Below are 24,199 nucleotides of genomic sequence, written 5' to 3'. Positions count from 1 at the left end.
TGTCCATAATGTAATAACTTCCAGCATGACATATATATTACTGTGTCAGAACTGATATTAAGGGTTAAATAAGAGTACAATTTCATTATATCCATGTATGGAGGCGCATTTTCATATGAAATTATTAAAATTCGATTAGTGATATTTATATTTATTAACATCAAGCGTAAGTACTGCTTGAATGTATCGTTTCATTGTGTTATCGTTGTTTTGCCATCTCTGTTAGATTATTGCAACAGAACTAAACAAAACAAAGCAACAGAACGGTGAAAAAAAAGCATCTTGCTTTGGGGATTGTTAAACTGGGGTTCTTTTTCCGTGCCTTCAGCATGGCATGGCGATCCGTGGGAGCCAATAATGAAGACCTCATACGCCAACTGAAGGGTGAGCTCTTGCATTCGCTCTGTATAATGGGAAGAGTTAATAATAGAACCGAATCCCCAAGATCACGGCGTCATTGCAAGTGATGCGGTGGCCCAGGCGATGAAGGAAACCGACCGCAAGCACTACTCTCCGCGCAACCCCTACATGGACGCCCCGCAACCCATAGGTGGAGGTGTCACCATCAGTGCTCCTCACATGGTAACTTAAAACCAAAAAGCCCACACTCACGATTCTTTTAGAAGGATACCAACGTATGTTGGTAATTTCACCATTCTTATACTAAAAACATTTCTGTGGCTCATCTTCTTTGTTAGGCTGCAAGGCTACGAGATTAATAGTTGGACTTATTATTTGTTTCACTTTCTTAGCATGCCTTCGCCTTGGAGTATCTACGTGATCACTTGAAGCCCGGTGCACATATACTGGACGTGGGCTCTGGATCTGGCTACCTAACAGCCTGCTTCTATCGTTACATCAAGGCTAAGGGAGTCGATGCGGAGACCCGGATTGTGGGCATAGAGCACCAGGCAGAGCTGGTACGTCTGAGCAAGGCCAACTTGAACACCGACGACCGTAGCATGCTGGACTCCGGCCAGTTGATAATCGTCGAGGGCGACGGCCGTAAGGGATACCCCCCGAACGCACCGTATAATGCAATCCATGTTGGAGCAGCTGCTCCCGACACGCCCACCGAGCTCATCAACCAACTGGCCAACGGCGGACGCCTCATAGTTCCAGTCGGTCCCGACGGCGGATCTCAGTACATGCAACAGGTGGGCAGATGCTTACGAGTAACTGCTGGAATAATATGAATCAATTTTCACAGTACGACAAGGACGCTGATGGGAAGGTGCAGATGACACGTCTTATGGGCGTAATGTACGTCCCACTTACAGATCTTCGCTCCTGACTGCACAGAGTGGGAAGGTCGATAGTTGTGGTGCTGGTGCTGGGTTTTATTCTCTATCACATTTGGGCTTACTTGTTAAATAAATAAAAGAAATAAATAATACCTTAATTGCTTGTTTTCACGTTGAGTCCAAATACATAAGTTTTCTGAACAAGCGCCGGCTTTTATGTTTTTGGTTTAGAACTAACTAATTTAGCTGCAAAGAATTGATAAAATATTGATAATTGATAAAATCATCAGCAATGTTTAGAAGGGTAATATAAATAGAAATTAAAACTCGTTACTTAAGGGCAACTTTTCACAGTGTTGTTATCCAATAGTGTATGTTTTTATAAGTTTTGTATTTACCATTCGCACTAGGCGGTTTCTACAATTTCACTTGACATTAATGTCAAAGTGAAGTTTAGTCGGTTGTGGAAATACTATGAAGGGCAGTAGTCGAAAGGAGCTCGACCTGGAAAGGTCTCCCAGCGGTCACAAATTACACAAAAAGTCTTAAAACGCGAATTAAATAAGCAGTTTTTCATATAGTAAATTCGTTGAAAATCAAAAATTAAAATGGCAAGAACGGTCAGGGTTAACCTTGATGATGTGGTGATGTCCTTGGGGCAATAAGGGTTACATACGTAGTTTTATAGAGTGTGCTTGGAATGCTTTTTGTGTAACCGTTTACGTTATGTTATAAGGCAATCAAGCTGTGAGTCACGTGATATCAAGAACATATGTATATGATGTATCTTGTTTCACTTATTTCCTTAATATATTAATTAAATTGCGGGCAATGTTAAGAGAATTGATGGTGAAGTTTTTTTTGGAAATAGTATTACTCCTTGGGTAAGTTGTGGCAAGCTCTGCCAATGTTGAACTGACATTCAAAAATCAAAACAATCCGCATTTGAAACTTTCGTCTGCGAGTTTTGTTTCTTTTTGAAATTTTTGAAAATCCAATTAGCGGGTATCGAGTGACGACCTAGTCTTGACCGATAACGGCGTTGTGCATCGACTATCGACTGGTGCCATCACTAGTGCCAGAATGTGGCAATTTGAAAACAAAAAGGCAACTGAAATGAGAAAGTCTTACAATGAAATGCCCGACAAGGACGAGAGATTCCGCAAAAAGTCATTGTCGCGGCGTTCTCTGTACGCGATATCCTTGCACAACACTGGTCAGCGGCTGGACGACGGAGCAGCCGATTGGCTTTCCCGTAATCTTAAAGAAGACATAACAAACCTGCTGAACGAGGCGGGAAAATACATGAGGCGCATCCGGGAGCGCCTATTGAACCTGTCCCACATTCAGCATGCTGTCCGAATGGACGACAACCTGCGTCCCGACATTTTTTTCAGGCTGGTCCATTGTGACTATTGCACAAGGCCTCTGGCCAAAAATGTACCCAGAATCATCAACGAAGTTGTAACCAACGAAAATAAGCATATACCTCTCGTTACCGGGCCGGAATCCAAACCGCAGATTTCTTTGGAGCCGTCTCCCGTCCGCCACGGCTGGTTCAAGGTGGAGCGGGTGCTGCTAAGTTCCTGCAAGCGCTATCCGCTGACCAAGGAACAGCAGTCCTTCTTCGAGTTGGTTACCGAGGCCTGCGTGGGCACATCTGATTCCCGGCGCCAGCGGGCCCTCCAAACCCTCACCACTGATCCTTCGATAGAGGTGTTGCTGCCCACGCTGACCATGTTCATCGCGGACGCAGTGGCTATCAACGTGAAACAGCAGGACATGGCGATGCTCTTTTACCTTATGCGCATGATTAGATCCCTGTTAGGAAACCATCGCTTTAGCTTGTTGCAATATGTGAGTATTTGGTACTGAGGAATAGGATAAGCTGAAGAATGCATCTGTTGCATTGCAGCTCCACCTGCTCCTGCCAGCCGTTCTATCCTGCGTGCTGGCGAAACAAGTGTGCGCATCTCCTGACTCGGATGACCACTGGGCCTTAAGGGAGTACTCCGGAAATATAATGGGCCATATAGGGCGCCAGTTCGACGCTGCCGACACTAGCATTTTGCCCAGAGTCATTGGGCAAGTACTCATCATATGTGCGGCTTCTTTAATCATTTTATGAGTTCTGTTTAGCCCTTTAAAGAGCTCTTTAAGAATTCATGATCATACCATTATATTTAATTCCATTCTTCACTTTTGCCCCCTATAAAGTCAGATAAATGGCATCTTTAAATACTTTTCCTTTCTTTGAAAAATTGTAAATTGAACTTTTGAAAAGATCTGGTTTTTTCTGGCTGTATTCACTATTTAGAGGAATAAATGTTCGTTTTACTTATAAATTCTTGATCATGATCACTAACTGAGTGGATCTGATCATGTCCGGCCTAATCATTAGATTTTTGTCTCCAATCTCCATAGCTAACACTTTTTGATTTTTAAATTTACTTTTATATTCTAGGGTTTACAAAAAGGCGCTATTGATGAAGCCACTGACGACGGTGTTCGGAGCAGTCATTGGCCTGGGAAAGTTGGGGAATCGCGCAGTACGCGCCTGCATTGTGCCTCAATTAAAGTATCTATCTGAACACACCGCGCCTTACATGACCACCAGCGAAGACAGACTGGCAGCAAAGTACATTCGCCATCGGGTGGTGAAGATGTGCACTCCCGTGCTTTTTAGTTTACATCAACCACCTGATCTGCCAGAACAGTACATGGACAAATATGGATCTTTGGGCCTGCTGTTGAGCGATTCCGTTAAAGTGATGCGTATGAAGACACAAGCAGGGGCTGAAGCCAAGGCGGAAACAGAAGTGGCGTTAAAAAAAATGGCTGCAGAACACCATTGCACCAGAATGGCAGGAGTTCTATATATCAGCTCCAACGGTCCTATCTCTGGCAACCAGCTGCCCGGCAATGGCGTTCGTCACACAAGCCAAGCATCCCAATCTGGCTATTCAATTCAACCTATAAATGTGAATACCCAAACGCAAAATTCGGGCACTCCAATGCTTCAGTACCAAAAGCAGGCTACTAATTTGAAGCCTTCGGACTGCATGGTTTCCCAATCGATGCAATTCAAAAACGCTTTAATTTCGCCCACTTCCCAGCGCTCCGTTTCGCAATCCAGGAACGAAATGCATTTGAAGCCCAACAATGTTTGTGTTCGTCCACCCGCCATAAATGGATTTGGTCGTACGCAATCCCATAACGGCAGAATGCCCATTAATTACTTAGTTTAATAGCCGATCTCTGTAAAAATATTCATACTTTATTCACTTTAATAATAATAAACTTGTTCAGTTTTCATAATTTTTCGCGTCCGAGTGCTGAAACTAGCAATCGTCTTCAAAGCTTTGAAGCCTTTAGAAAAAAAATCAAAACCGTTCAAATCAGTGAAATTTGGCTTTAAAATTAGTAGGAATAGAAGAATAAATAGCGCGCATTCCGAATTGAAATAATCTGCAATTGTGCAAATCTAAGTAAACAACTAGTGCTAGTGAATCCTTGCTCCGTGTTTTTTTAGATCTAACACGGAAAATTTGGTTAAATTAAATGTAGTTTTTACAACATTTTTTATTTGATTAATATCTCTTTCTCCATAACATTTTTTCGGAGACTGATTTAGTGCTTTGATTTAGCTTTTCGAATTAGTATGGTTTTTGAATCCAATTGCGATTATGGGCATAATTAGCTCCACCGCCGACAGCAGGACGAGAGTTGGATCCAGTTTGGCGACGACCAGAAGTAGCCACAAGACGAGGAGCAACTGGGCGAACAGCTGGTGATTTAGCCTTGGATCCAGGGGCTGGTCGCACTTCGGGGAAAGTAATGGCAGCTCCTGATGAAACATCCCCAGCAGAATGAGTTTCCACCGAGAATACAGGTTCCACTTGCGTTATATAGGATCCCTGAGCAAGGACGATAAAAACACAGATCACGAAAACAAAGTGGAATGACATATTTTTCGTTTTTTTTTTACTTGAGATCAAAAATGAATTTAAGATCTTTGTACGGCTACTGATGGTACCTGTGCATTAGCTTTCTTTTTTATACGCTGGATTTTCATTAAAAAGTATAAATACAGCCAGAAGTTGAGAATTACTTTTAGGGATTAATGATATAATTAGTTTAAATGTGCTTACCGACTTGAAAATGCAACAAATCTTATTTGCGGGAGTTTCCCGTTTCTATATACATTAAATACTTTAAAATTTACTTAATGTGAAATATTACTCAATAGCCTCATTATCACGCTTCATATTAGAAGAAATTATAGTGACTAAAAAATATATATTTTATTATTAGGTTTTTATTATCAGGTTTTTGTATGGACGTGTGGTTAGTTTTACGTTAACACTTATAAGATTGATATTTATTATAACTTACAGGACGTTAAGAACAAACCTAAAGGTATACTAGATTCGTTAAAAGTATTTAAAGGAAGTGTTTCCGGCCATATAAAATATATATATATTATTAATCAGGATCAATACCCGAGTCGATCTGGCCATGTCCGTCTCTCCGGCTGTCCGTCCGTATGAAAAACTTTTTGAAACGCCCAGAGTCCAGAGTAGAAGGTATAAAGACAAAGTACCAGGTCCTATTGAAGTTTTATTCAGGAGCCATTTTATTTGGGTATCTCCATCTTTTACATAGGTTTTTTAAAAGATTTCACATATGAAATATGGTTTTAAAGATGAGTTCAAAATACGTGTATCGACAAACACATTTCTGACGTTTTTCATCTTACACCTTGTTTTATAGAAATTCTTAAATATCCTTGTTAATACTCGTAGATGAAGTATTCAGATTACCAGCCTGTCAAATTATAAATATTGCGATAGTTTTGTGGTACATTTTTAAATACTGGCAGTAATTAAATGGATAAACAATATTTTGATGTACTTGTATTTATTTCAATTGTATTTAGAAGTTAAAAGTAAAGTTTTTAAAAATGTGTATAGATCGATCTTTTTTTGCGACGGTGTTACTGCAATGGCTTCACATGCGTAAATTTGTAGTGCAACCTAATAGGGCTTGTGGCCAAGGTGATGAGTCTGATGAATGTTGCCGTGACCGGAACCAATAGCAACTGGTGCCGCCACTCCATGGGGATGGCGGATAGGAACCACTGGGGCAGCCACCACTCGGGGAGCTGAGATCACGACTCTAGGAGCAGGAACGACCACGGTAGCTGGTCGATTGAAGGATACCGAGGACGAAGGATGAGGACTAGCCAATCCTGATCCGATCACACGATGAGTTCCGCCGACTGGAATGGATCCTGGGCCATGGCTGTAGGTCGGCCGTTGCGGTTGGTAGACTGATGGATTTCCCTGAGGAACAACCACAACCGGAGCTCCGGACGAGGCGACCCCAGAGTGGAGTGCTACTTCCGACTCCCGTTCAATGGACAAAATAGTTGATCCTTGAGTCAGGACGAATATAGCGCTGAAGACAATAATGTATTGAGTTGCCATTTTGGTTTTTTGGGATTAGTGTTTCAGGTTAGACTGATGACTTCAATGTGGAAATGAATGCTTTTATAGTCGAATTTAAGTATTTACACTTTTTATATAATTACAAAATACCAAGGCACTTTATTAAATGATAATCATGACATCTAATCATGAGAGAAAAGTACATTTGCCTTTGAACCTTTCACGAAGATACAACTGGAGTTCATTGTCTCATTATTTCACGAGAAGAAAGTCAATAAACTTTACAATTGTATAGTTTTATTTCTAAATTGTTTATGCTAACTATACATACATTAGATGCATTTTTTAAACAAATAAATTATAAGTCAAGTAAACAGCTTAGGGCACTTATTTCTCAAATGACAAATAAAAAGGATTACATCTAATATCCACGGTTATGTGAAATTAGACTTTTCTAAGGAGCGACAAAATCTAAATCACTTAAATAAGATTTGCCTTAAAATTTCTTATTAGTATCTACAACTTTAGGCCAATTTCATTTTTATCCAAGGTATTATTTATGATATGTAGAAACTGGTGAATCAATATTGTTGACAAAAAAACTACTTCATATCTAATATCACAGTAATAAACTATGCTTCAATTTCAACTTGGAAATACAATGATTTTCAACTGTTTAGCATTAGATCACAATTACCTAATTACCCAAATAGTTGCATTTAAGATATTCCCAACTGATATAAGAGTATTGATATATGCTTATCAAAATTTTATTTGCAGAGTATGGCTATTAGATATAGAGTTATGAAAGAACAGCGTAGAGTTCATTTAAATGATTGGGTTTGAAACATTTTTTTCGGATCGGGACAGAATGATGTACAGTTTTGAAGGTGCATTTAATATGGTTTCTGGTTGCGGTTGCGGTGGGCATTTCCTGGGGCAGCTCCTCCTGCGATGGGACGACCATAAGTGCCTGTAGAAGAACGACGAGGAGCACCACCATGAGGACGAGATCCGGCCGCTGAAACTGCGCCCACTCGACGGGATCCTTGAATAGGTCCAGAGATGGATCCGTGACCAGAGGCAGGACGCTGAGCCTGAGAAGCAACCGAGCGACCACGGGTAACACCAACGACAGGAGCTCCAGATGAAGCCACTACAGATGAAGCCACTCCAGATGAAGCCACTCCAGATGAAGATACTCCAGATGAAGACACTCCAGAGTGATGCACTCCCACCAGAGTCTCCTGCTCAAGTGGCGAAATATTTGATCCTTGAGCCAGGACGATTGTGGCAACGAATACGAAAATGAAGCGGAGAGCCATTTTGATTTTCTGCTTTGTGCGTATTGCTTGTAGCACAACTGATGCTTTTAGTTGGAAAGTGTACCCTTATATGCATTTGAACACCCGCAAATTTAGGGAGCAAAAGCGTGTAATTAATTATTTTAAAATAAATAATATCTGACTCACCAGTCTCAACCATCTAAATAATTTGCTCCTTCAATTCTCTTGAATGCCAATTAAAGGTTTATGAACTTAAAAGCTTTGCTTTAAAAAATTCCAATGAAATATTTTACTCGTAAAGTAAAATGGTATTATAGATTTAACAGGTAGCAAGAAGCGCTTGCATCATATAAATTAGATTTATAATCGTTACTCGTAGAGTATACCATATTCGTTGAAAAGTATGTACTAGGCAGAAGAAAGCGTTTCCGAGCATATAAAGTATATATATTCTCGATCAGGAACAATAGCCGAGTCAATCTGGCCATGTCCATCTGTCCGTCCGTCTGTCCGTATGAACATCGAGATCTCAGGAACTACAAAAGCTAGAAAAAGATAAAGCATACAGACTCCAGAAACATAGACGCAGAGCAAATTTGTTGACCCATGCTGCCACGCCCACTTTAACGCCCAAAACTGCCACGCCTACACTTTTGAAAAATGTTTTGATATTTTTTAGTTGTTTTATTAGTCTTATAATTTTCTCTCGATTTGCAAAAAAAAAATTTCCCACAAGCCGCACCCCGCAGTTGCTAAATTTATATATATTGGGTTTCTTAGACTTATTAAAGAGCTTTACAAAAATTAAACGAAGGAATTGGTTTCATATTTTTTATTTATGTTATTGTGGTTTTAAACATTCAATTTTCACTAGTTCCATAGGGTTTCTATAAAGTGTGTAAAACGGTTTCGCAGATGGATTCGAGTAGAGTATTTGTAGGGCTCTTAGCCATGATGGCGACCATAGTAGCCATTTCCGTGACCAGCGCCCACAACGACTGGGGCAGGGACTCCATGAGGCTGACGAATGGGAGCCGCAGGAGCAACCACCACAGCAGGAACCACCACGGCTGCAGGACGAGCGTAGGACACAGCAGGACGAGGTGCTGCCACATAGGGTTGTGCACCAGCCGACCCTATTCCGACTCCGTGATGAGCGCCGCCAACTGAAACTGGAACTTGAAGTTGGCCATGACCGTAGGCAGGAGCAACGGACTGGGACACAGATGGATGTCCTTGCGAAATGATTGCGACAGGAGCACCAGAGTGAATTGGCACCTCGGCTTCCTGCTCGATGGGCAAAAGAATTGATCCTTGGGCCAGGACCAATATGGCGCTGAAGATTACAATGAAGCGGGCTGCCATTTGGATATTTGGATATTTTGCTGATTGTTAAACAACTGATGCAGTATGCTGCTTACTCTGGACTTTTATAGGAGAGAAAAAACAGAAAGTCAGAAGTTCCAAGAGCTGTAGTTCATAAATTTCAAGTAATTATTGTAAGTGCTGTCATGCAGTGACATCCAAATTCTAAGTTGACCCAGTTTATTGCACTTTAAACCGATTCCTCATCTTGATTATGAAAGGTAATGCAATTTTAATAATACAAGGCAATTACTGCTTCGGCCCTAATTAATTTAAAATTTATTTAATGCAATCTACTGTAATTATCTAATGTCAACTAAGTAAAACAACTTTGTTTTGCCTCTTATATATTATGTATATATTATATATTTATATTTGAAGTCCATTACTCAAAAATTGCGTATATTTAGTGCAGCGTAAAGCATTTACTACTTTTTATATAAATAAATCAGTTATCGTAGGTTATTCGTTAATACTAGACTCGTTAAATGAAATAATGGGTATCTAATAGTCGACACACTCGACTAAGGCGTTCGTTCTAAATTCTGTATTTTAAGTTCAGGTAAGTTAAGTCCATCTAATTAATTATAGTTTGTCAGTATGGAATGAAATGTGTCTCATTTCAATAAACCCACCAGTTGGTTATATGCTTTTTAAATAAAGTTATAATTTGGGTTGCACAAATAGCTGTTTTAACTTCTGATAACGAAGAATGTCCAACTTTTTTATTTAAATTCTCTCTTGTTTTTTGATGTCCTTCAAAAACCGATATATGCATACGATTATCATACAAGTAACCCCAAATGTGAGCAAATAGTAAACACCACATTATTTCATTTGACAACAATATATTTCGAGATAGGAAGACTATACAAGTCATAGTAGGATATAATTAAGAATATATGGTCAGGTTCAGTTATTTTGAGCTCAGAGTTAGTGGGCACTGTGAGCGCTGGGGAGATGATGACATTCGTGCCGGCCGATGTGCCTCAAAACTGCAAGTAAACAATGATATCATTTGTGATACTATTTATGATAAGATTATAACCAACCTGGCTTGAGTTCATTGCGGCGCAGACAGTTCAAAATGGCCAGTTCGCAGGAGTTCTCCACCTTATAGCAGAGATGTCCATCGGTGGCATAGGTTGGACTATGAACCCTGGGGCAGTGGATGGTGGCGTGGCAGTTGCGATGATGAAGCAGGTGATGCACACCATGAGTTCCGTGAGTTCCGTGATATGGTGCCTCCAGATGGTGGTGGTGATGAGGGGATCCGTGGATGAGATGCTGATGATGGGATCCGTGAATGCCATGAACTGGTGCCTCGGGTTCTTGGTGGTGATGGTAACCGTGATAGTGGTGATGCGGAGATTCGTGGATCAGATGATGCGATTCTGACAACTGATGATGATCGTGGGACTCAGATAGGTGATGGTGCGATTCTAGGTGATGATGAGGTCCATGCTCGTGATGATGCGATTGAGATTGGTAGAGATGTCCCAATTGATGATGGTGTCCCACTTCAGCAGACAATTGTGCGTGATGAAGGGAGTGATGCACTGAAGCATCTTCAACAGGCAGGTATCCTTCCTGGGGAACCTCCGCTTCTGCGCCAATAATATCAGATCCGTGCAAAAAGGATCCTTGGGCAAGGACCATCCAAGCACTCAGAAGAACAAGGAAACGCAGAGCCATATTTGCTTGCTGAAATTGCAATTGTTTCGTTACTCGTCAGCCAACTGATGCTGATTCACAGGAACAGTTACGGTTTTATACCCAAAGCACACAAGAAGCGGAGTCCAGTAATTTAAACTTAATAAGAAACCCATTTTAATTAGAAATTAATTAAAAGATAAGAGCCGCAATAGCATCGCCGGCAAGCAGCTAATTAAATAATATAAATACTCCAACGCAAGGCATAAATCACAACCTTATGGTATATGCAGGCTAGGAACGTTCAACTTCAGCGATTCTTTCTTTAATCCAGTTATCCAGTTATTCGCAATATCTAGAGCTCTGAACTCTAAGCCTTAGGAATGTCAACCCGAGTTGACTCAACCCATTCGCATGTTTACAAAAGCATCTTTAAAAATTGGTTTAGGCAAAAAAATTAAGAATGTTTAACTAATTGTAATTTTCATGTCGGAACGCACACTTATTCCTGGTTTTAATTCATTGTATGGAAAATTATTTGGTTGACGCCCCATAATTATCAACTGGTTCAAAAATATATATGAATAATATATACGAATGGTACAACTTATATGCCCACTACACACCCCTTCATATAATGTTAAAAGTATTTTATTTTTATTTTTAAATACTATTTATTTTATTAATAATATATATGAATGGTACAACTTATACCCACACCCACCACCCCGCAGCTTTCTAAGTTACTTAAGCGGCTGTTTATATCGGAATGCGACTTTAATATTTGCTTTAAGTTAAGTTATAAATTCACTTTGTAACTTAGCTCTGTATAAATAAATAAATAAATATTTGCTTTCATGCTTCAAACCTCCAAGGGCCCTAATAGATAAAAACAACTAAAAGTTATATTTGTAGGTGTAAAGATCATTTATTTGCGTTCACGTTTAAAACTTTCTGCGTGGCTTACAAAAAAGCTGTAAAATTGCATAAAGAGAATATTTATTAATATTTAAAAGCGTATATAGCTGAACTTACTCTCGCCAGTGCGACAGGTGTGAGCTCGCTTTTCACACTCGTTGCCAAAGTTTAGGACTTTGCCGTTGTAAGTGCCACTTGTTGGCTGGTAGATAGCTGTGCAAAAGTCGGCGCAATGCTTTTGACACTCGTCCTTAGTCGTTATGGTCAAGGCTTTTAAATACATATATCGTTTTATTAGTTCTTAATGAACACTAATAAGATACAAGAAGCAATGCTTACCGGGCTTTCGGTGGCAGTTCTCCTTGTCGAAATAGCATTTATTCCGGAAAACATTGCAACCTCCTCCCAGAGCCCAAACAACTTCCTCCGTATCGGGACATTCTCCTGTGCAATTACCACTAACTTGGCTTAGAGCCAGGCACAGCAATAGGTAAAAATAGAGGAAGAACTTCATGTTGAAAAGCTCCAAAGTATTGGGATGAACTGAGCCGATCATGTGTTTCCTCCACTTTTATATATGTTTTTGTTGGCTTGGAGGCACGTCTGCGGAAACTTTTGTTGGCTTTAATTTATTCAAGCAGCAGAAAGTGCCAGATGTGTGGGGGTTTTTTGTTTGTTAATAAATAACACTGTAAATAACTCTTTTTAAAGGCGCCTGTGATGGCACATTGGTTGCTATTATTTTAAATAAAAATAACTTACATTGGTACTTTAAAAACTTTTAATTTACATTAAGCGCAAAAATTGCCACTCACATTTAAAATTAAAGCCTTACCAAATCAAAATGCAAAATCTACATAAAGATAGAAGCTTTATTTATGGAACAACGACTGTATTTAAATTCCTAGTTAAGGACCTTCAGTACATGAGTAGAAAGCCCTACAAAAAAGCTGTGAAAATACAAAGTATTAATCAAGAACACCTTTTTTAGGGAACTACTTACTTTCGCCAGTCCGACAGGTGTGAACAATTTTTTCGCACTCATTGCCAAAGTTTCGCACCTGACCCTTATAAATGCCACCTGTGGGCTGATAAACTGCAGGACAAGCATCAGCGCATTGTTGTTGGCACTCCTCCTTTGTGGTGATGGTCAAAGCTAAACAATTTGTTTACTAATTAAGCACCAAGTTTTCTATTTCTTGAAACATGTTCGCACCAGAGTCTGGTTGACAGTTCGTCTTAACAAATAATAATAATATATAAGAAGCAATGCTTACCTGGCTTTCGGTGGCAGTTCTCCTTGTCGAAATAGCATTTATTGCGGAACACATTGCATCCGCCTCCAAGAGCCCAAACAACATCCTCCGTATCGGGACAGCTATCCGGACAACTAGCAGCCACTTGGCTTAAAGCCAGACCGAGCAGCAGACCCAGAGACAAACTAGATTTCATCTTGAATATATTTCTATAACTGACTACGGCACAGAGTGAATCTCTCTTATATATATTTTAAGCTAGTGGCGATTCCAGGTACTTTTTCAGTGTGAGTATAAGCAGAATCGTCACAAACCAGATGTCGGTGATTTTTTTATATTATTTGTATACGTGCTTCACACGTATAGGTGGGTTTGAAATTAATAGACAAAGATAAGGGAACCCATATATAAATAATTATCATCAGAGTTTACTGCACTCTCACGCTATTAACTTTATCACGATACAATACATATAATTATAGCATTGTTGTATATATTTATGAATAAAACTAAACTTTTTTATTAATTAATATTATAAGTAAACATATTGCTAGTTTTAAATGAGTTTGAACTATCTAAATGTGATTAGAGAGAAATGAATAATCAAAAGCTAAGTCAAGCAAAGCATACAACTTATAAAAATAATAATGTCGCCGAAAAATATATTTAAAAGTATGTATTTAAAGTTTGTTTACAGATATAACATATATCTTTCATTAGGGGATTACCTTAGCTAAAAAGTTTACCAAACCGGAACGTGGGTTGGTCAGCTGTTTTTTCCACTAACTGGATTATTTGTGGTTTCTCTGTGTAACCAACTCTTGTGATTTCTCTACGGCACCGTTTGATGTCCAAGTTTGGTCATTAAATGGAGCAGATACTTGCTACTCGCCGGAAACGAAACTTGGAAAAACGTGCTGTTTAGGCCGCTGGGGCAAAGCCAATTCGCCGTTGGCCCGCATCAAAGGCGGTGTAATATCGGCCGATGAAAACGTCTCCCAGGATCCAGAACTCGGCTTCCATCAAGGTAAAAGCGGATAGGCAAATTCTAGAGCCATCGTCGTTGGTGGCACTCATTACATAATCTCTGGGCTGCAAGCCAAATCGCTGTCCACCAATGATGAACACAATTTCGGGCAAACTATCGATTTCCGAACAATTGAGCAAATATTCGTTATTTGCGGTGGGCAAGCCGCCAAGGAGACTATTTATTATTAGGTATTCCCTGGGGGGAGCTGCCAATAGAGATGTGCCCGTATCGGCGATGGCCTGTCGATGGTGACTGATGGCAGTACCGCCCACTTCAATGGCATCCAATGGGAACTGCCAGTAGGCGGCATGGGTGAGGGGCACGTAGGTAAGGGTTCCCGAAAACTTCGTCTTATCCAACCCACCGAAAAGAAGTTCTCCACCCATTCTTTCACTGCCATTCCGCTTCAGATAGAACGAGAAGACGCACTCATCCACCAGCTGCTGCTCACACATGCTCTCGAACAATGGCTTAATTCTCTGCTCGGCTAAAGGGCGAAAACCAAGTCCCACGATGCCGGCAAAATTGGTGTCCACAAAGGTGGGACCCGGCTCGTGTGTGGCCATTGCAAAGGTTTGATTCCGCACCACCAGCTGGCCAATGGTAACCATGTCCTGGGCCAATATTCCCGACAGACTTCCAGTGCCGTAGGCAATGGAAAATCTCCGCCCATCCGGAACAAAAGTACTCGACGCACTGGCGTTATAGCGATGATGACGATGACAGGCCACACTCTTTGGCGAACACTCGGCACTTGGCACCCAGAGATTGGCAGAACCGGTGTCAAAGAGCATATTGAAGGGCTGACCCGGCGATCCAATGCTAATGGGTCCCGCGTACTCCAAGTTCAATCGGTTATCGAGCGTTTCGGTGGCTCCACCATTCCTTAACGTCGCTGCCTCCTGTCCCCCAGCCACATTGTACTTGGCCAAGAGGGACGATCTACCGGCACGGTGTTGACGGCGACTGGCCATGAAAGAGGCCTGATATTGCATGGGAACGCGGATAAGCTGGCCCTGGCATTTCGCCCAGAACAGGCACAATAGCCACAGGGACAACCACAGTGAAATGAGGAAGTGCATCACTGGCCCGACCAGTCGACCAGGCGAATTGAAATCGATGCGAACCGTTTGTAAAGCCCCTTCCAACTAATTGGCAGAGATTCTGGCCGCGATTGTTTTATAGCACCTGCAAATGGAGCACTTTAATGGCCAAATTCGTCTGGCATTCAAATGGAATGGGTTAATGTCGTGGCTGAACGCACTTCAATGTTTGCGTAAAGTAGAGATAAATAGGGCGAGTACATTTAATTGAATAAACAAAGCAATTGGAAATTACACAATTAAGTTGTGCGAACAGTGGTACATTGGCATGGGCTTTCGCTTTAATAACAAACAATTAGGATATTCGAAATTTAACAGTGCGCCTACATTTATTTTAAATCAAAATAATATTGATAGACTTCTCACTAGCAAACATTTGTGGGATCTATTTAATTTTTGGACATACAGTTTAAAAATATATATACCATGCATAAATAATATATACACTTCATATATACTTATATTATATATATTTATACTTATCAATAACTTCACTTGGCTTGTGCCAATCCGATCCTCCTTTCCGTGGCATCGAAAACCGTATAGTATCGGCTGAGAAAGATATCGCCCAGTACCCAAAATCCCCTGTTAATGGGAGCAATGGCCAATACACAAACTGGTTTACGGTCCAATATAACTTCCATTAAATAATTGCTGGGTGTTAGGGGAAATACCATGTCTCCGATGAGAATATTAATATTTGGCAGCGGTTCACTTCTGCATGTCACCACAGAATAACCATTTTGTAACTTTGCTGATAAGGCATTCAACAGGTTTTGGTATGTTTGTTGCGGCACAAGAACCAGTGATGTGCCCGTGTCCAGGATGGCATTACTTTTACCGCCAACTTGCTTAGTTGCCACTGAAGTTTTGGTTATTTCAAGACTCCAAGTACGCCATTGGCTCACTGGCACATAGTGCAGTTTTCCTTCAAATTTGGTTTCATCGAAACCGCCAAAGACTATCTCCCGCGGCTCTCGACGGAGGTACACCGAAAATATACATTTCTCAACCAATCGGTTGGCGCACAGGAGTTCCAAAAACGGCGTTGTATTGGACCAGGACAAGACGCCCAGACCCAAGCCCACTAGTCCATCGAATCGTACTTCACTGAAGGCAAAGTGTTGAAGGAATAGACTTTCTCCGAATGTGAGGGAGGGCAACTCAGCTCCAGCAATGTGCATGGTGTCCTTTGATAGATAACCAACCACCCTTCCCGATCCATATTGCAGGGTGAAGTTTCTGCCATCCGGAACATAACTACTTGATGCGGAAGAGTTATAATTGCGGTGATTTTGACATGCTGCATTACTCTTCGGGCAGTTCACAGAGGGTAACCACGTGTTCGAAGATCCTGTGTCGAAGATCACACTGAAGTTTTGCCTAGGGTTTCCCATAGATATGTTCCCATAATACTCCATATTGTTGTGCGTTTTTAGCAGCAGCTGAAGTGTTTCACTTTCTTTGGTTGCATTTTCCGCCAGAAGGACTTTACTTCCTTCGAAGCTCCTCCTAACATGAAGCGGTATCTTTAGAATTTTTCCAGTCGCAAAGACTAAACTTAGACCCGCGAGCAAGAAAAACAAAACTCGAAGCATCTTCTATGAAATTGCTGGTAGAACTGAAAATATTACTCTTAACTTTAAACGTTGCAATTGGAATTGCGCACACGTAACTTCGCAGCTGCTCGGGCTAATTAACTAGGTAAATGAGTAGGCTGAAAAGCATTGCAAAGGTTTGGAAGTTTAGATATTTGTATTTAAGAAAACGTTACAAGATAAAAAATACTAAACTTAAAGCTTAACTTACAACAGTTTAAGTAAATGTTTTGAAAGTATGTTGCAAGGTACATAGGAGTAGAGAGTTGTAAGTAACAGGTGTACTTAAATTTCAAATGATCGTCTGTGCGAGATCAGCTGCATTATAGGTAATACATTTAAGTCTATGTGGCGTACGTAGTGGCGGCGAATCCGATGCGATTGTTGGCCAAGTCGAATACCGTGCAAAAATGCCGGATAAATGCATCGCCCAGGATCACCGGTTCGTCGGGAACTTCAGATACCGCCGATATGCAGACTGTCTTCCCTCTGTTGGTTTTCACCTTGACCTTCATCTTGTTTCCCTTCACGACGAACTTCTTGCCCGCAATGACAAAGGTGAAGTCGGGTATTTTCTTGGCGCACTTCATCCAACACTCTCCGCTGGAGGTGGCGGTGCATCCAATGACCTTGTTGATCTTGTTGTAGATGGCCGTCGGAGCTGTGATCAGGGATGTTCCCGAATCCACAATGGCCTGCACAGAGCCACTCACTTTGGTGCTGCCCACATAAATGTCCTGCAGTGTAAACTGCCAATATCCCTTCGTCGTCACCGGAGTGTAAGTGTAGCTATTGGAACCGCTGTACGCACTGGTGTTGGAGCTGCCGAAGATTAGGGCACCGCCTCGCGAGGAACTGCCGCCGCCCTTCATGCAAATGGCGAACTTACAACTGGTGATCACGTCCTCCGAGCACATGTTCTCCACCAGCGTCTTGACATTGTCCACCGATATGGAACGATATCCCAGTCCCAGTATGCCATCGAAATTGGATGTCACGAATGTAGTTCCCGGTTCCTTGGTAGTCATGGCGAATGTCTGATTGGCGACAGTCAGCCCAGCGATTCTCACCGTATCCTTGGCCAGAACTCCAGCCACACTACCCGAGCCATAGGTGATGGCAAAGGATTTGCCATTCTTAACATAAGTACTAGACTTGGCCGGATGGTATTTTTTGTGCTTCTGGCACGCCTTACTCTTGCAATGCGGTCCTGGCACCCAGATATTCGAGCTTCCAGTGTCCGGCAGCACGGTGAACTTCTGCTTGGGTGTACCAATATTCATTTTGCAGGTGTACTCCATATTCGCCGTGTTTTTCAAGGTGGCAGTGCCAGAAGTCTTGGCAAAACTAAAGCCATATCGACTGGCCAAAAAGGCCTTCTCCGATCGCAGGTTGTCGGTGGTTCGCACGAAATTCTGCTGGAAATCCAATGGTAAAATAGCGTATGTTGCACCACTTCTGGCGTTTGACTCAGTTTTGGCCTTAGTCTTCCGCTTTGACTTTCTAGCCAAGTTACGCCTTCTCCTGTTTTTCTTGGCCGCATTTAGCCTGCGTTTCCTGTGCTTCCCAGATCGGGCAGCCAATCTCCTTCCTTGACGAACACTACTCCGCTGGCTCCTGTGTCCACTTCTCACTGCCAGTGATCTTCTATCAGCGGAATGTTTAGCTTTCCTCTGTCTGGCCTCGGTCAAAATTACAAGGAGGCAAATGATTGCACACAGCACCAAAATCCTGCACCGCATTCTTTGAGTTATTTCGAGAATGTTTAGTTGGTACTAACCCGAATAATTGGGGAGTTATGGGTTTTATAGAGATCCGTATAATGCGAAATATGTTAGCCAAGGTCACCGCGGAAACCAGCTGTGGGAATGTTTGGATTTCCTCAAAAAAGAGTTGGAATAATAGCAAATAGCAACATCTACAATACGGATCACATGGTAGTTAAGGCTAAAATTAGAACTCAAAGTACCATTGTCTCCGTACATAAATAAGAAAAGACCTTACTCAACAAAAAAAAAACAATTTTCACAGTAGCATAGGTAGGTTACACTTTTGAAAAAATATTTAATGAAATAAACGTATAAATACTTAGTAAATTCAAGTCAAAGTCATTTGCCATAAAAAAAGTAAAACAATACACAGACATTCATTTCAGTGTAGAGCCACAAATACCCCAAAACATATTTTATTCTGCGAAAGGCGTCAATTCAGTTAGTAAATTAACGTCATAACTTGGTCCATAAAACAAATTGTTGTGTACTTTCGAAATTTATATTTAGTTTAGCGGTATTGACTGCAGGTGGGCGAACTTCTTTTACATTTTTCTTCATTTTGTTTGCACCAATCTGCGGGAAAATCATTTTAAATAAATATTAATAGGGCGTAACAAATTATGCCAGGTACTCACTTATTCCATGACGACAGCTGCTGACACCTAGCTGGCAGCTATTGCCAAATAAACATCGAACCAATTTCCCATTTATCAAGGCTTCTACACACACAGGACTGTAAATTGCAGGACATATTTCAGGACATTCCGGCTGGGTTTGTGCCGCTATCTGTGTTGAGACAAAAAGCAAACAAACAATTACGCTAAACGACTTCATTTTAGGAGTAATGTGATATTCATTCTGACTGATCGTGACAATGTAATGAGCTTATATAGGCATATAGATATATATTGATATATGATGAACTGGTTCTGAATACAGCTGTTAAATTCCATGAACATTTAATAGTGTTCAGATAAATATAAATACAGTTCAACTGTTTTTGTATGTAATCGCTTTTTCATTGCCTATGCAATCCGAAAAAATAAAATTGTTTACACCCTGCAATCATATTGCTAAACTTAAACTTCACTCACGCTGGTATCACTTTGAATGGCTGTAAAGTCCAAATTAAAAACTTGACGGTCAGGCTAACAATTATATGTTTAAAGTTCAATTTAAAGCGATCATTTTCCAGCACAAATCGATTCGGTTTGACCAGCACTTCAACTCCCCAAAGAGATCGTTGAAGCTCCAATCGAAAGTCGGTCATGCCTGCTGTGTGGGTGTGGTTGTGGATGTGGATGCTCTTGGCGGTCATGAATCTGACGCTCGGTCAGTCCATTGGTGACCATGCAGACAATGAGGTATCGGAACAAATCCAGCCGAAATCCCGCAGATCTTCATGTAAGAAATGCTATCCCTATTTGTACCCTAAAGGCAAATACTACGTGCTGCCTAAAAGAACGGCAGAAAAAAGGCGTCATAATGTCGTGTTTCTTGTAAAAGACCTGAAAACGGGACGACCTGTCAAAGTAGCCTTTAGAAATGGCCTTAAAAATAACAAAAATGTTCGTGTTTTGAAGGCTTTTAATAACAACAATGACCCATGCAGAGCAAAACCTGGACGTTGTGTATATCGCCTATTCAACCGGAAAACTCTGCGTACATACAGGGCGGACCTCAGGACTGGCAAAAAGAATGGAAAACGAGTTTCTGTATTGAAGCTAATTCCCTAAGCGCAGACGTAAAATAAAATATTTATAATTTAAACAAAAATATGCTAGACAAATTTATAGCAACAAACTTTTCAGAAGGCTGTCCTAACAGCTGGAAACTTGAATCAAAAATACTTTGTGTCACATTTTCGAAATAAAAAGATGTAAGATCATGAGTACTTCTCTGAGCCATTTTCAAAATGAATTACTCGGTGCCACAATAAACCTCAAATAATGGTAGTGCTCCGTGCTCCCAACAATCAGAGCTCCCATTCACTTGGCTGCGACCTGTCGACTGTCATGTCTTTTTGACCGGGCCAAATCGAAGTTGGCCAAGCTGACAGAGTCGAAGATTTATTGCATATGGAGTTCAAAGATTTGCTTGCTGCCTTTTTTAGCCGAGTTAATACACCGTCACGAGACCAAGTCAATCAAACTTGGTCTTACTTTCACATTAAAAGTAATATGCAAAAGAAGTAATGCATTTTAAAAACCTTATAATAATTAAGCATTAAGTATTGCTTTTTAATTAATTAAAAGTAATTCGTGGCACGGTACTATGTAGTAGTTATTCTGTTCTGGAAACCAGAATGCACGTTTGGATTTAAAGGCTTTGGTCATATGTGCCAACTATTCATAATGGATGCTTAGGAAACTATATTAATTATATATATAATTATAATTATTTATTTATGAAAACTGCGAAAAAGGAAAAGTTTGTCGAAAATGATATAATGCTTCAAGTTTATCTACACCAAAATCACAAGTTTTTGCTCTCAACTTGCTTTAATTTGATTTCCGTTTAACTTAACAGGTGCCGTAAGATGTATATTATTCCCAGCTGATTAAACACTGATTAAATGGGTAAGAGCGAAATCGAAACACTTGAATTAATCTTCACAAATATAAATAAATAAGAACCCTACGGAAACCGTTCCAGTCGCCCGTGTTCATCATTCCCAACATGTTGGTCAACCTCTCCTTACTCTTCGTCCTTTTGGGTGGTATTATCAGTCTCACTGAGGCTCAGACAACAGATTGCTCGAATACGTGTATGTTTCGAGCCAGATGCACTCCCTACTATAAGGATCTGGTCTGGTCAGTGGTGGATCGCGTTTGTCGCGTCTTTCAGAACGGTTGCATCTTTGCCAATGAAAATTGCATGAGAGCCAATCGCTGCTTGCCACGTAAGTTAATCCGAGTTATGATTTCACATTCCAAATTGGTAAATGCCCACGAAAGCGGTTTTGAAATTTAATTCTATATAAAGTGGTTCAAGGATTATAAATTGAGTATCCCTCTAGCCATGGTAGCCACTACGAAGGAGGAGTGTACGAAGGAGATCTACTGTCCAAGGTGGTGTTCTCGAGGAGCACCGCGGGTCTGTGCCTGGTTTCCCTATACAGACAGTAATGGGAATACCGGCGGTCGAGACATGACATTCGGAAGTCGCTGTCTACTAGATATGTACGCCTGCCGTCATGCAGAAGGTGAGTTCATCTGTATACCATTCTATACCATTATTATACCACTTTAAATATACCATTGCAGCCTATGTCAACGAACCACGGATTGGATCATGCACTTAAAATGTCAAATTAAATGAATATTTACCAATAAATGCGAGCTAAATTGTATGATTTTTTATTTATACAAGTGGCCTTTTATCTTACCCCTTGAATTCACTACAACTCATTGGTCTAGTAAACAAGTTGATAAAAATCTTTTAATACGCCTACAAATATTGTTTATCCATACAAGAATTTTAAATAAATAAAAGAGAACGGGTTAAATCAGCTGTGTGAACAAAAACTTGTTTGCCCAGGTGAATGTTTATTATCTGAAGATATATGACTATTAAATTTGTCACAAGACTATAACAACTTATTATAATTATGGATGTTTTAAAACTTTCTTTGCCGTTCGCTTTTTTCGGATTTTCAAATTTCGGATAAGATATTCTTTTAAAACTTGTACTTTACAGTTTTGATTGCGATAATTAATATTGGCTTATTGACTTTATTATTCGCTTAGCTCTAATTCCAACTTCTCAGTATATATGGATAACTCCTTCAAGAAAATAATTTGTTTGTGGCGCATTGTTCTACCAAAAGATTAAAAAAGTTGCAAGAGTACGCAAGATGATGGCTTTGTGCTAAGACTAGTAAGTAATTAAAAAAGCAAATGGTTAGTAAATGAACTCTTTTGTGATAAATTGTGCTCGCCCGAAAAGTAGACAGCGGTTTTAATATAATGGTACCATTTACCCCTTTGTTGTTACTTTTTAAAAATGCCTAAAGGTGCACCTTACTATTTTCTGTAGTATATATTATTATTCCTTTTTTTTAAGAATTGCCATGTTTCGTAGCATTATTAACGGAAACACGTGCAAAATGAACACACCTGCCTATGGGATCGAAACCTTTGTTCAAGCGACATATGGATTTCGAATCGAGTTCATTGGCTGGCCTATTTTCGTCCAGATATAAAACTACTTTCAATCACCAGCTCGAGACACTTTAACAGCCCTTGCTCCAACATGAAGTTGATCATCCTGGTCGTTTTTTTGGCTTTTCTTGGACTAGCGAAATCACAGAACTGTAACAATAATTGCTCGAGAAACGAAATTAATTACCTTTGCGGGAAAACTGTGAGGAATGGTAGGGAAATTCGCTGTACCTACAAGAATCCCTGCGAAATGGATCTGCATGCCTGCCAAAAACGGGAGGGTAAGAAGAAAACAGGAAAACTGACATGAATGCATATATAAAATGATATAAAAATTATTTCACCAGAGTGGAGAAAAGATACAACAGGTCGATGCACACGGGACTCAGAGGAGTGCAGACGGTAGGGGGAAAATAACCAGGCGCAGGAGAAGCAGCTGAATATTTTTAAGAAATATATAAATATTTACACAATTGACAGGGCGAAATATAAGATGTAAAATTTTTTGAGTCTCTGAAAACTTTTGTGGAATTGAATTTCAATACGAGTTTGGCAAAAAGCGCGAACGGTTGTATAGTAAAAATGCAATTTGTATGCACGTTGGGCAACAAACTACTTCTCATTTGTGTGCTTCTAGGGATCTTCACAATAGTTGGCGGCCAGCTTTTTACCTTGAGTGGTAAGTCTAAATCTATATATTCCGAGCACTTTTTCGAAGACCACTTGCCCCAGTAGTTCCCAAAAAGTGTCATGATGTGTGTCCAATGGGATACCGAGTTGTTTGTGCCCTGGACGTCCTTGATGGCTGCCTAAGAACGTTTGCCAGCAGTTGTGTGATGCAAATGTACAACTGCAAGTACCAGAAGGGTAAGTCTTTTGATTATTTTCTTTTAATAAATAATAATAAAAATGTTGTTGTATCCCTCTCGCAGATTATCGCATAATAGCGAAGAGGGCCTGTGAATTTATCAGCAACGACGAACTTCTAGGGATGGACATCTAGGGGCCAAATATGAAAGCGGTTGGGTGCTGTTGTCTGCCGCCAGAGGGCGCCAGCTGGATACGGCGCACGCGTCGTATACGCGATGTAAGAAGGAGGGAATTGCGCGTGGATGCAAACGGGCAGGATATATACCAGCAGCCACCAGTGGTGTATTTATGTGTAACTCTCAACTCTCTAGGCACGCGTCACGTCACCTCCGCGAAAGAAAATCGCCAGTTTTCCTCCGTTATATTCCCGGAAAATCCATCCTTTTTGTACGACATCGTTACTGTTTTAAATCGCACGAATAAATTATTATAAATTGTAGCTTAAGTGTTAACGACTAGGCCAAGAGTGTTTTGTGGCAGTGATATTCAGC

At 40.6% G+C, this 24,199-nt stretch overlaps 16 protein-coding genes and 2 long non-coding RNA genes across 22 annotated transcripts; 6 read left to right on the top strand and 12 right to left on the bottom strand.

The window, feature by feature from the left end:
- Positions 1 to 218: 218 nt before the first annotated feature.
- LOC6537470 (protein-L-isoaspartate(D-aspartate) O-methyltransferase) lies at positions 219 to 1,448 on the top strand. The gene is made up of 4 exons (XM_002097990.4): positions 219 to 384; positions 446 to 582; positions 753 to 1,157; positions 1,211 to 1,448. The coding sequence occupies exons 1-4, from the start codon at positions 330 to 332 to the stop codon at positions 1,292 to 1,294; spliced, it is 681 nt and encodes a 226-aa protein (XP_002098026.1). The 5' UTR covers positions 219 to 329; the 3' UTR covers positions 1,295 to 1,448.
- On the bottom strand, positions 1,102 to 1,657 carry LOC120321853. Its single transcript, XR_005561579.1, has 3 exons — positions 1,579 to 1,657; positions 1,398 to 1,490; positions 1,102 to 1,179 (listed from the first exon to the last, which is right to left on the bottom strand). It is a non-coding gene; the product is annotated as an uncharacterized LOC120321853 (long non-coding RNA).
- A 62-nt stretch (positions 1,658 to 1,719) lies between these two features.
- LOC6537469 (transcription initiation factor TFIID subunit 6) lies at positions 1,720 to 4,557 on the top strand. Of its 2 annotated transcripts, XM_039375861.2 has the most exons (4): positions 1,720 to 2,128; positions 2,642 to 3,101; positions 3,160 to 3,329; positions 3,709 to 4,556. In XM_039375861.2, the coding sequence occupies exons 1-4, from the start codon at positions 2,076 to 2,078 to the stop codon at positions 4,490 to 4,492; spliced, it is 1,467 nt and encodes a 488-aa protein (XP_039231795.1). In that variant the 5' UTR covers positions 1,720 to 2,075; the 3' UTR covers positions 4,493 to 4,556. The 2 variants fall into 2 exon arrangements, with proteins under 2 accessions (XP_039231795.1, XP_002098025.3); XM_002097989.4 differs by lacking the exon at positions 1,720 to 2,128 and having other exon boundaries at positions 2,252 to 3,101; positions 3,709 to 4,557.
- A 106-nt stretch (positions 4,558 to 4,663) lies between these two features.
- On the bottom strand, positions 4,664 to 5,275 carry LOC26535854. The gene has a single exon (XM_015192880.3). The coding sequence runs from the start codon at positions 5,210 to 5,212 to the stop codon at positions 4,901 to 4,903; it is 312 nt and encodes a 103-aa protein (XP_015048366.1). The 5' UTR covers positions 5,213 to 5,275; the 3' UTR covers positions 4,664 to 4,900.
- A 1,005-nt stretch (positions 5,276 to 6,280) lies between these two features.
- Positions 6,281 to 6,733, bottom strand: LOC6537468. Its single transcript, XM_002097988.1, has one exon. It carries the CDS (start codon positions 6,731 to 6,733, stop codon positions 6,281 to 6,283), a length of 453 nt encoding a protein of 150 aa, XP_002098024.1.
- A 715-nt stretch (positions 6,734 to 7,448) lies between these two features.
- LOC6537467 lies at positions 7,449 to 8,046 on the bottom strand. The gene has a single exon (XM_002097987.3). The coding sequence runs from the start codon at positions 8,017 to 8,019 to the stop codon at positions 7,591 to 7,593; it is 429 nt and encodes a 142-aa protein (XP_002098023.1). The 5' UTR covers positions 8,020 to 8,046; the 3' UTR covers positions 7,449 to 7,590.
- A 751-nt stretch (positions 8,047 to 8,797) lies between these two features.
- Positions 8,798 to 9,394, bottom strand: LOC6537466. Its single transcript, XM_002097986.4, has one exon. It carries the CDS (start codon positions 9,343 to 9,345, stop codon positions 8,926 to 8,928), a length of 420 nt encoding a protein of 139 aa, XP_002098022.1. The 5' UTR covers positions 9,346 to 9,394; the 3' UTR covers positions 8,798 to 8,925.
- Positions 9,395 to 10,201: 807 nt separating this feature from the next.
- Positions 10,202 to 11,117, bottom strand: LOC6537465 (histidine-rich glycoprotein). The gene is made up of 2 exons (XM_002097985.2): positions 10,398 to 11,117; positions 10,202 to 10,340 (listed from the first exon to the last, which is right to left on the bottom strand). The coding sequence occupies exons 1-2, from the start codon at positions 11,038 to 11,040 to the stop codon at positions 10,279 to 10,281; spliced, it is 705 nt and encodes a 234-aa protein (XP_002098021.1). The 5' UTR covers positions 11,041 to 11,117; the 3' UTR covers positions 10,202 to 10,278.
- Positions 11,118 to 11,901: 784 nt separating this feature from the next.
- On the bottom strand, positions 11,902 to 12,617 carry LOC26536022. Its single transcript, XM_015192879.3, has 3 exons — positions 12,256 to 12,617; positions 12,034 to 12,186; positions 11,902 to 11,972 (listed from the first exon to the last, which is right to left on the bottom strand). The coding sequence occupies exons 1-3, from the start codon at positions 12,470 to 12,472 to the stop codon at positions 11,962 to 11,964; spliced, it is 381 nt and encodes a 126-aa protein (XP_015048365.1). The 5' UTR covers positions 12,473 to 12,617; the 3' UTR covers positions 11,902 to 11,961.
- Positions 12,618 to 12,770: 153 nt separating this feature from the next.
- On the bottom strand, positions 12,771 to 13,393 carry LOC6537464. Its single transcript, XM_002097984.4, has 3 exons — positions 13,194 to 13,393; positions 12,920 to 13,072; positions 12,771 to 12,866 (listed from the first exon to the last, which is right to left on the bottom strand). Exons 1-3 carry the CDS (start codon positions 13,366 to 13,368, stop codon positions 12,856 to 12,858), a joined length of 339 nt encoding a protein of 112 aa, XP_002098020.2. The 5' UTR covers positions 13,369 to 13,393; the 3' UTR covers positions 12,771 to 12,855.
- Positions 13,394 to 13,731: 338 nt separating this feature from the next.
- On the bottom strand, positions 13,732 to 15,513 carry LOC6537463 (lysosomal aspartic protease). The gene has a single exon (XM_002097983.3). The coding sequence runs from the start codon at positions 15,282 to 15,284 to the stop codon at positions 14,094 to 14,096; it is 1,191 nt and encodes a 396-aa protein (XP_002098019.1). The 5' UTR covers positions 15,285 to 15,513; the 3' UTR covers positions 13,732 to 14,093.
- Positions 15,514 to 15,606: 93 nt separating this feature from the next.
- LOC6537462 (cathepsin D) lies at positions 15,607 to 16,922 on the bottom strand. Its single transcript, XM_002097982.4, has one exon. It carries the CDS (start codon positions 16,901 to 16,903, stop codon positions 15,797 to 15,799), a length of 1,107 nt encoding a protein of 368 aa, XP_002098018.2. The 5' UTR covers positions 16,904 to 16,922; the 3' UTR covers positions 15,607 to 15,796.
- Positions 16,923 to 17,041: 119 nt separating this feature from the next.
- On the bottom strand, positions 17,042 to 18,672 carry LOC6537461 (lysosomal aspartic protease). Its single transcript, XM_002097981.3, has one exon. It carries the CDS (start codon positions 18,643 to 18,645, stop codon positions 17,248 to 17,250), a length of 1,398 nt encoding a protein of 465 aa, XP_002098017.1. The 5' UTR covers positions 18,646 to 18,672; the 3' UTR covers positions 17,042 to 17,247.
- Positions 18,673 to 19,310: 638 nt separating this feature from the next.
- On the bottom strand, positions 19,311 to 23,163 carry LOC122319619. 3 transcript variants are annotated; one of them, XR_006245246.1, is made up of 2 exons: positions 23,026 to 23,163; positions 19,311 to 19,461 (listed from the first exon to the last, which is right to left on the bottom strand). It is a non-coding gene; the product is annotated as an uncharacterized LOC122319619 (long non-coding RNA). The 3 variants fall into 3 exon arrangements; XR_006245247.1 differs by lacking the exon at positions 23,026 to 23,163 and adding an exon at positions 19,770 to 19,801; XR_006245248.1 differs by lacking the exon at positions 23,026 to 23,163 and adding an exon at positions 19,732 to 19,765.
- LOC26536096 lies at positions 19,909 to 20,569 on the top strand. Its single transcript, XM_015192878.3, has one exon. It carries the CDS (start codon positions 19,944 to 19,946, stop codon positions 20,409 to 20,411), a length of 468 nt encoding a protein of 155 aa, XP_015048364.1. The 5' UTR covers positions 19,909 to 19,943; the 3' UTR covers positions 20,412 to 20,569.
- Positions 21,331 to 22,062, top strand: LOC6537460 (salivary glue protein Sgs-5). The gene is made up of 3 exons (XM_002097980.4): positions 21,331 to 21,577; positions 21,695 to 21,880; positions 21,942 to 22,062. Exons 1-3 carry the CDS (start codon positions 21,355 to 21,357, stop codon positions 21,977 to 21,979), a joined length of 447 nt encoding a protein of 148 aa, XP_002098016.3. The 5' UTR covers positions 21,331 to 21,354; the 3' UTR covers positions 21,980 to 22,062.
- On the top strand, positions 22,909 to 23,514 carry LOC26534834. The gene is made up of 2 exons (XM_015192876.3): positions 22,909 to 23,119; positions 23,186 to 23,514. The coding sequence occupies exons 1-2, from the start codon at positions 22,930 to 22,932 to the stop codon at positions 23,242 to 23,244; spliced, it is 249 nt and encodes an 82-aa protein (XP_015048362.1). The 5' UTR covers positions 22,909 to 22,929; the 3' UTR covers positions 23,245 to 23,514.
- Positions 23,365 to 24,147, top strand: LOC26535518. 2 transcript variants are annotated; one of them, XM_015192874.3, is made up of 3 exons: positions 23,365 to 23,517; positions 23,571 to 23,705; positions 23,771 to 24,147. In XM_015192874.3, exons 1-3 carry the CDS (start codon positions 23,421 to 23,423, stop codon positions 23,839 to 23,841), a joined length of 303 nt encoding a protein of 100 aa, XP_015048360.1. In that variant the 5' UTR covers positions 23,365 to 23,420; the 3' UTR covers positions 23,842 to 24,147. The 2 variants fall into 2 exon arrangements, with proteins under 2 accessions (XP_015048360.1, XP_015048361.1); XM_015192875.3 differs by having other exon boundaries at positions 23,366 to 23,517; positions 23,574 to 23,705.
- Positions 24,148 to 24,199: the final 52 nt, after the last annotated feature.

Source organism: Drosophila yakuba, chromosome 3R (genome assembly GCF_016746365.2).
Source record: "Drosophila yakuba strain Tai18E2 chromosome 3R, Prin_Dyak_Tai18E2_2.1, whole genome shotgun sequence".
Lineage (NCBI taxonomy): Eukaryota > Metazoa > Arthropoda > Insecta > Diptera > Drosophilidae > Drosophila > Drosophila yakuba.
Note: the sequence above shows the minus strand (reverse complement) of the source record. Positions and strands in the feature narration are given on the sequence as shown.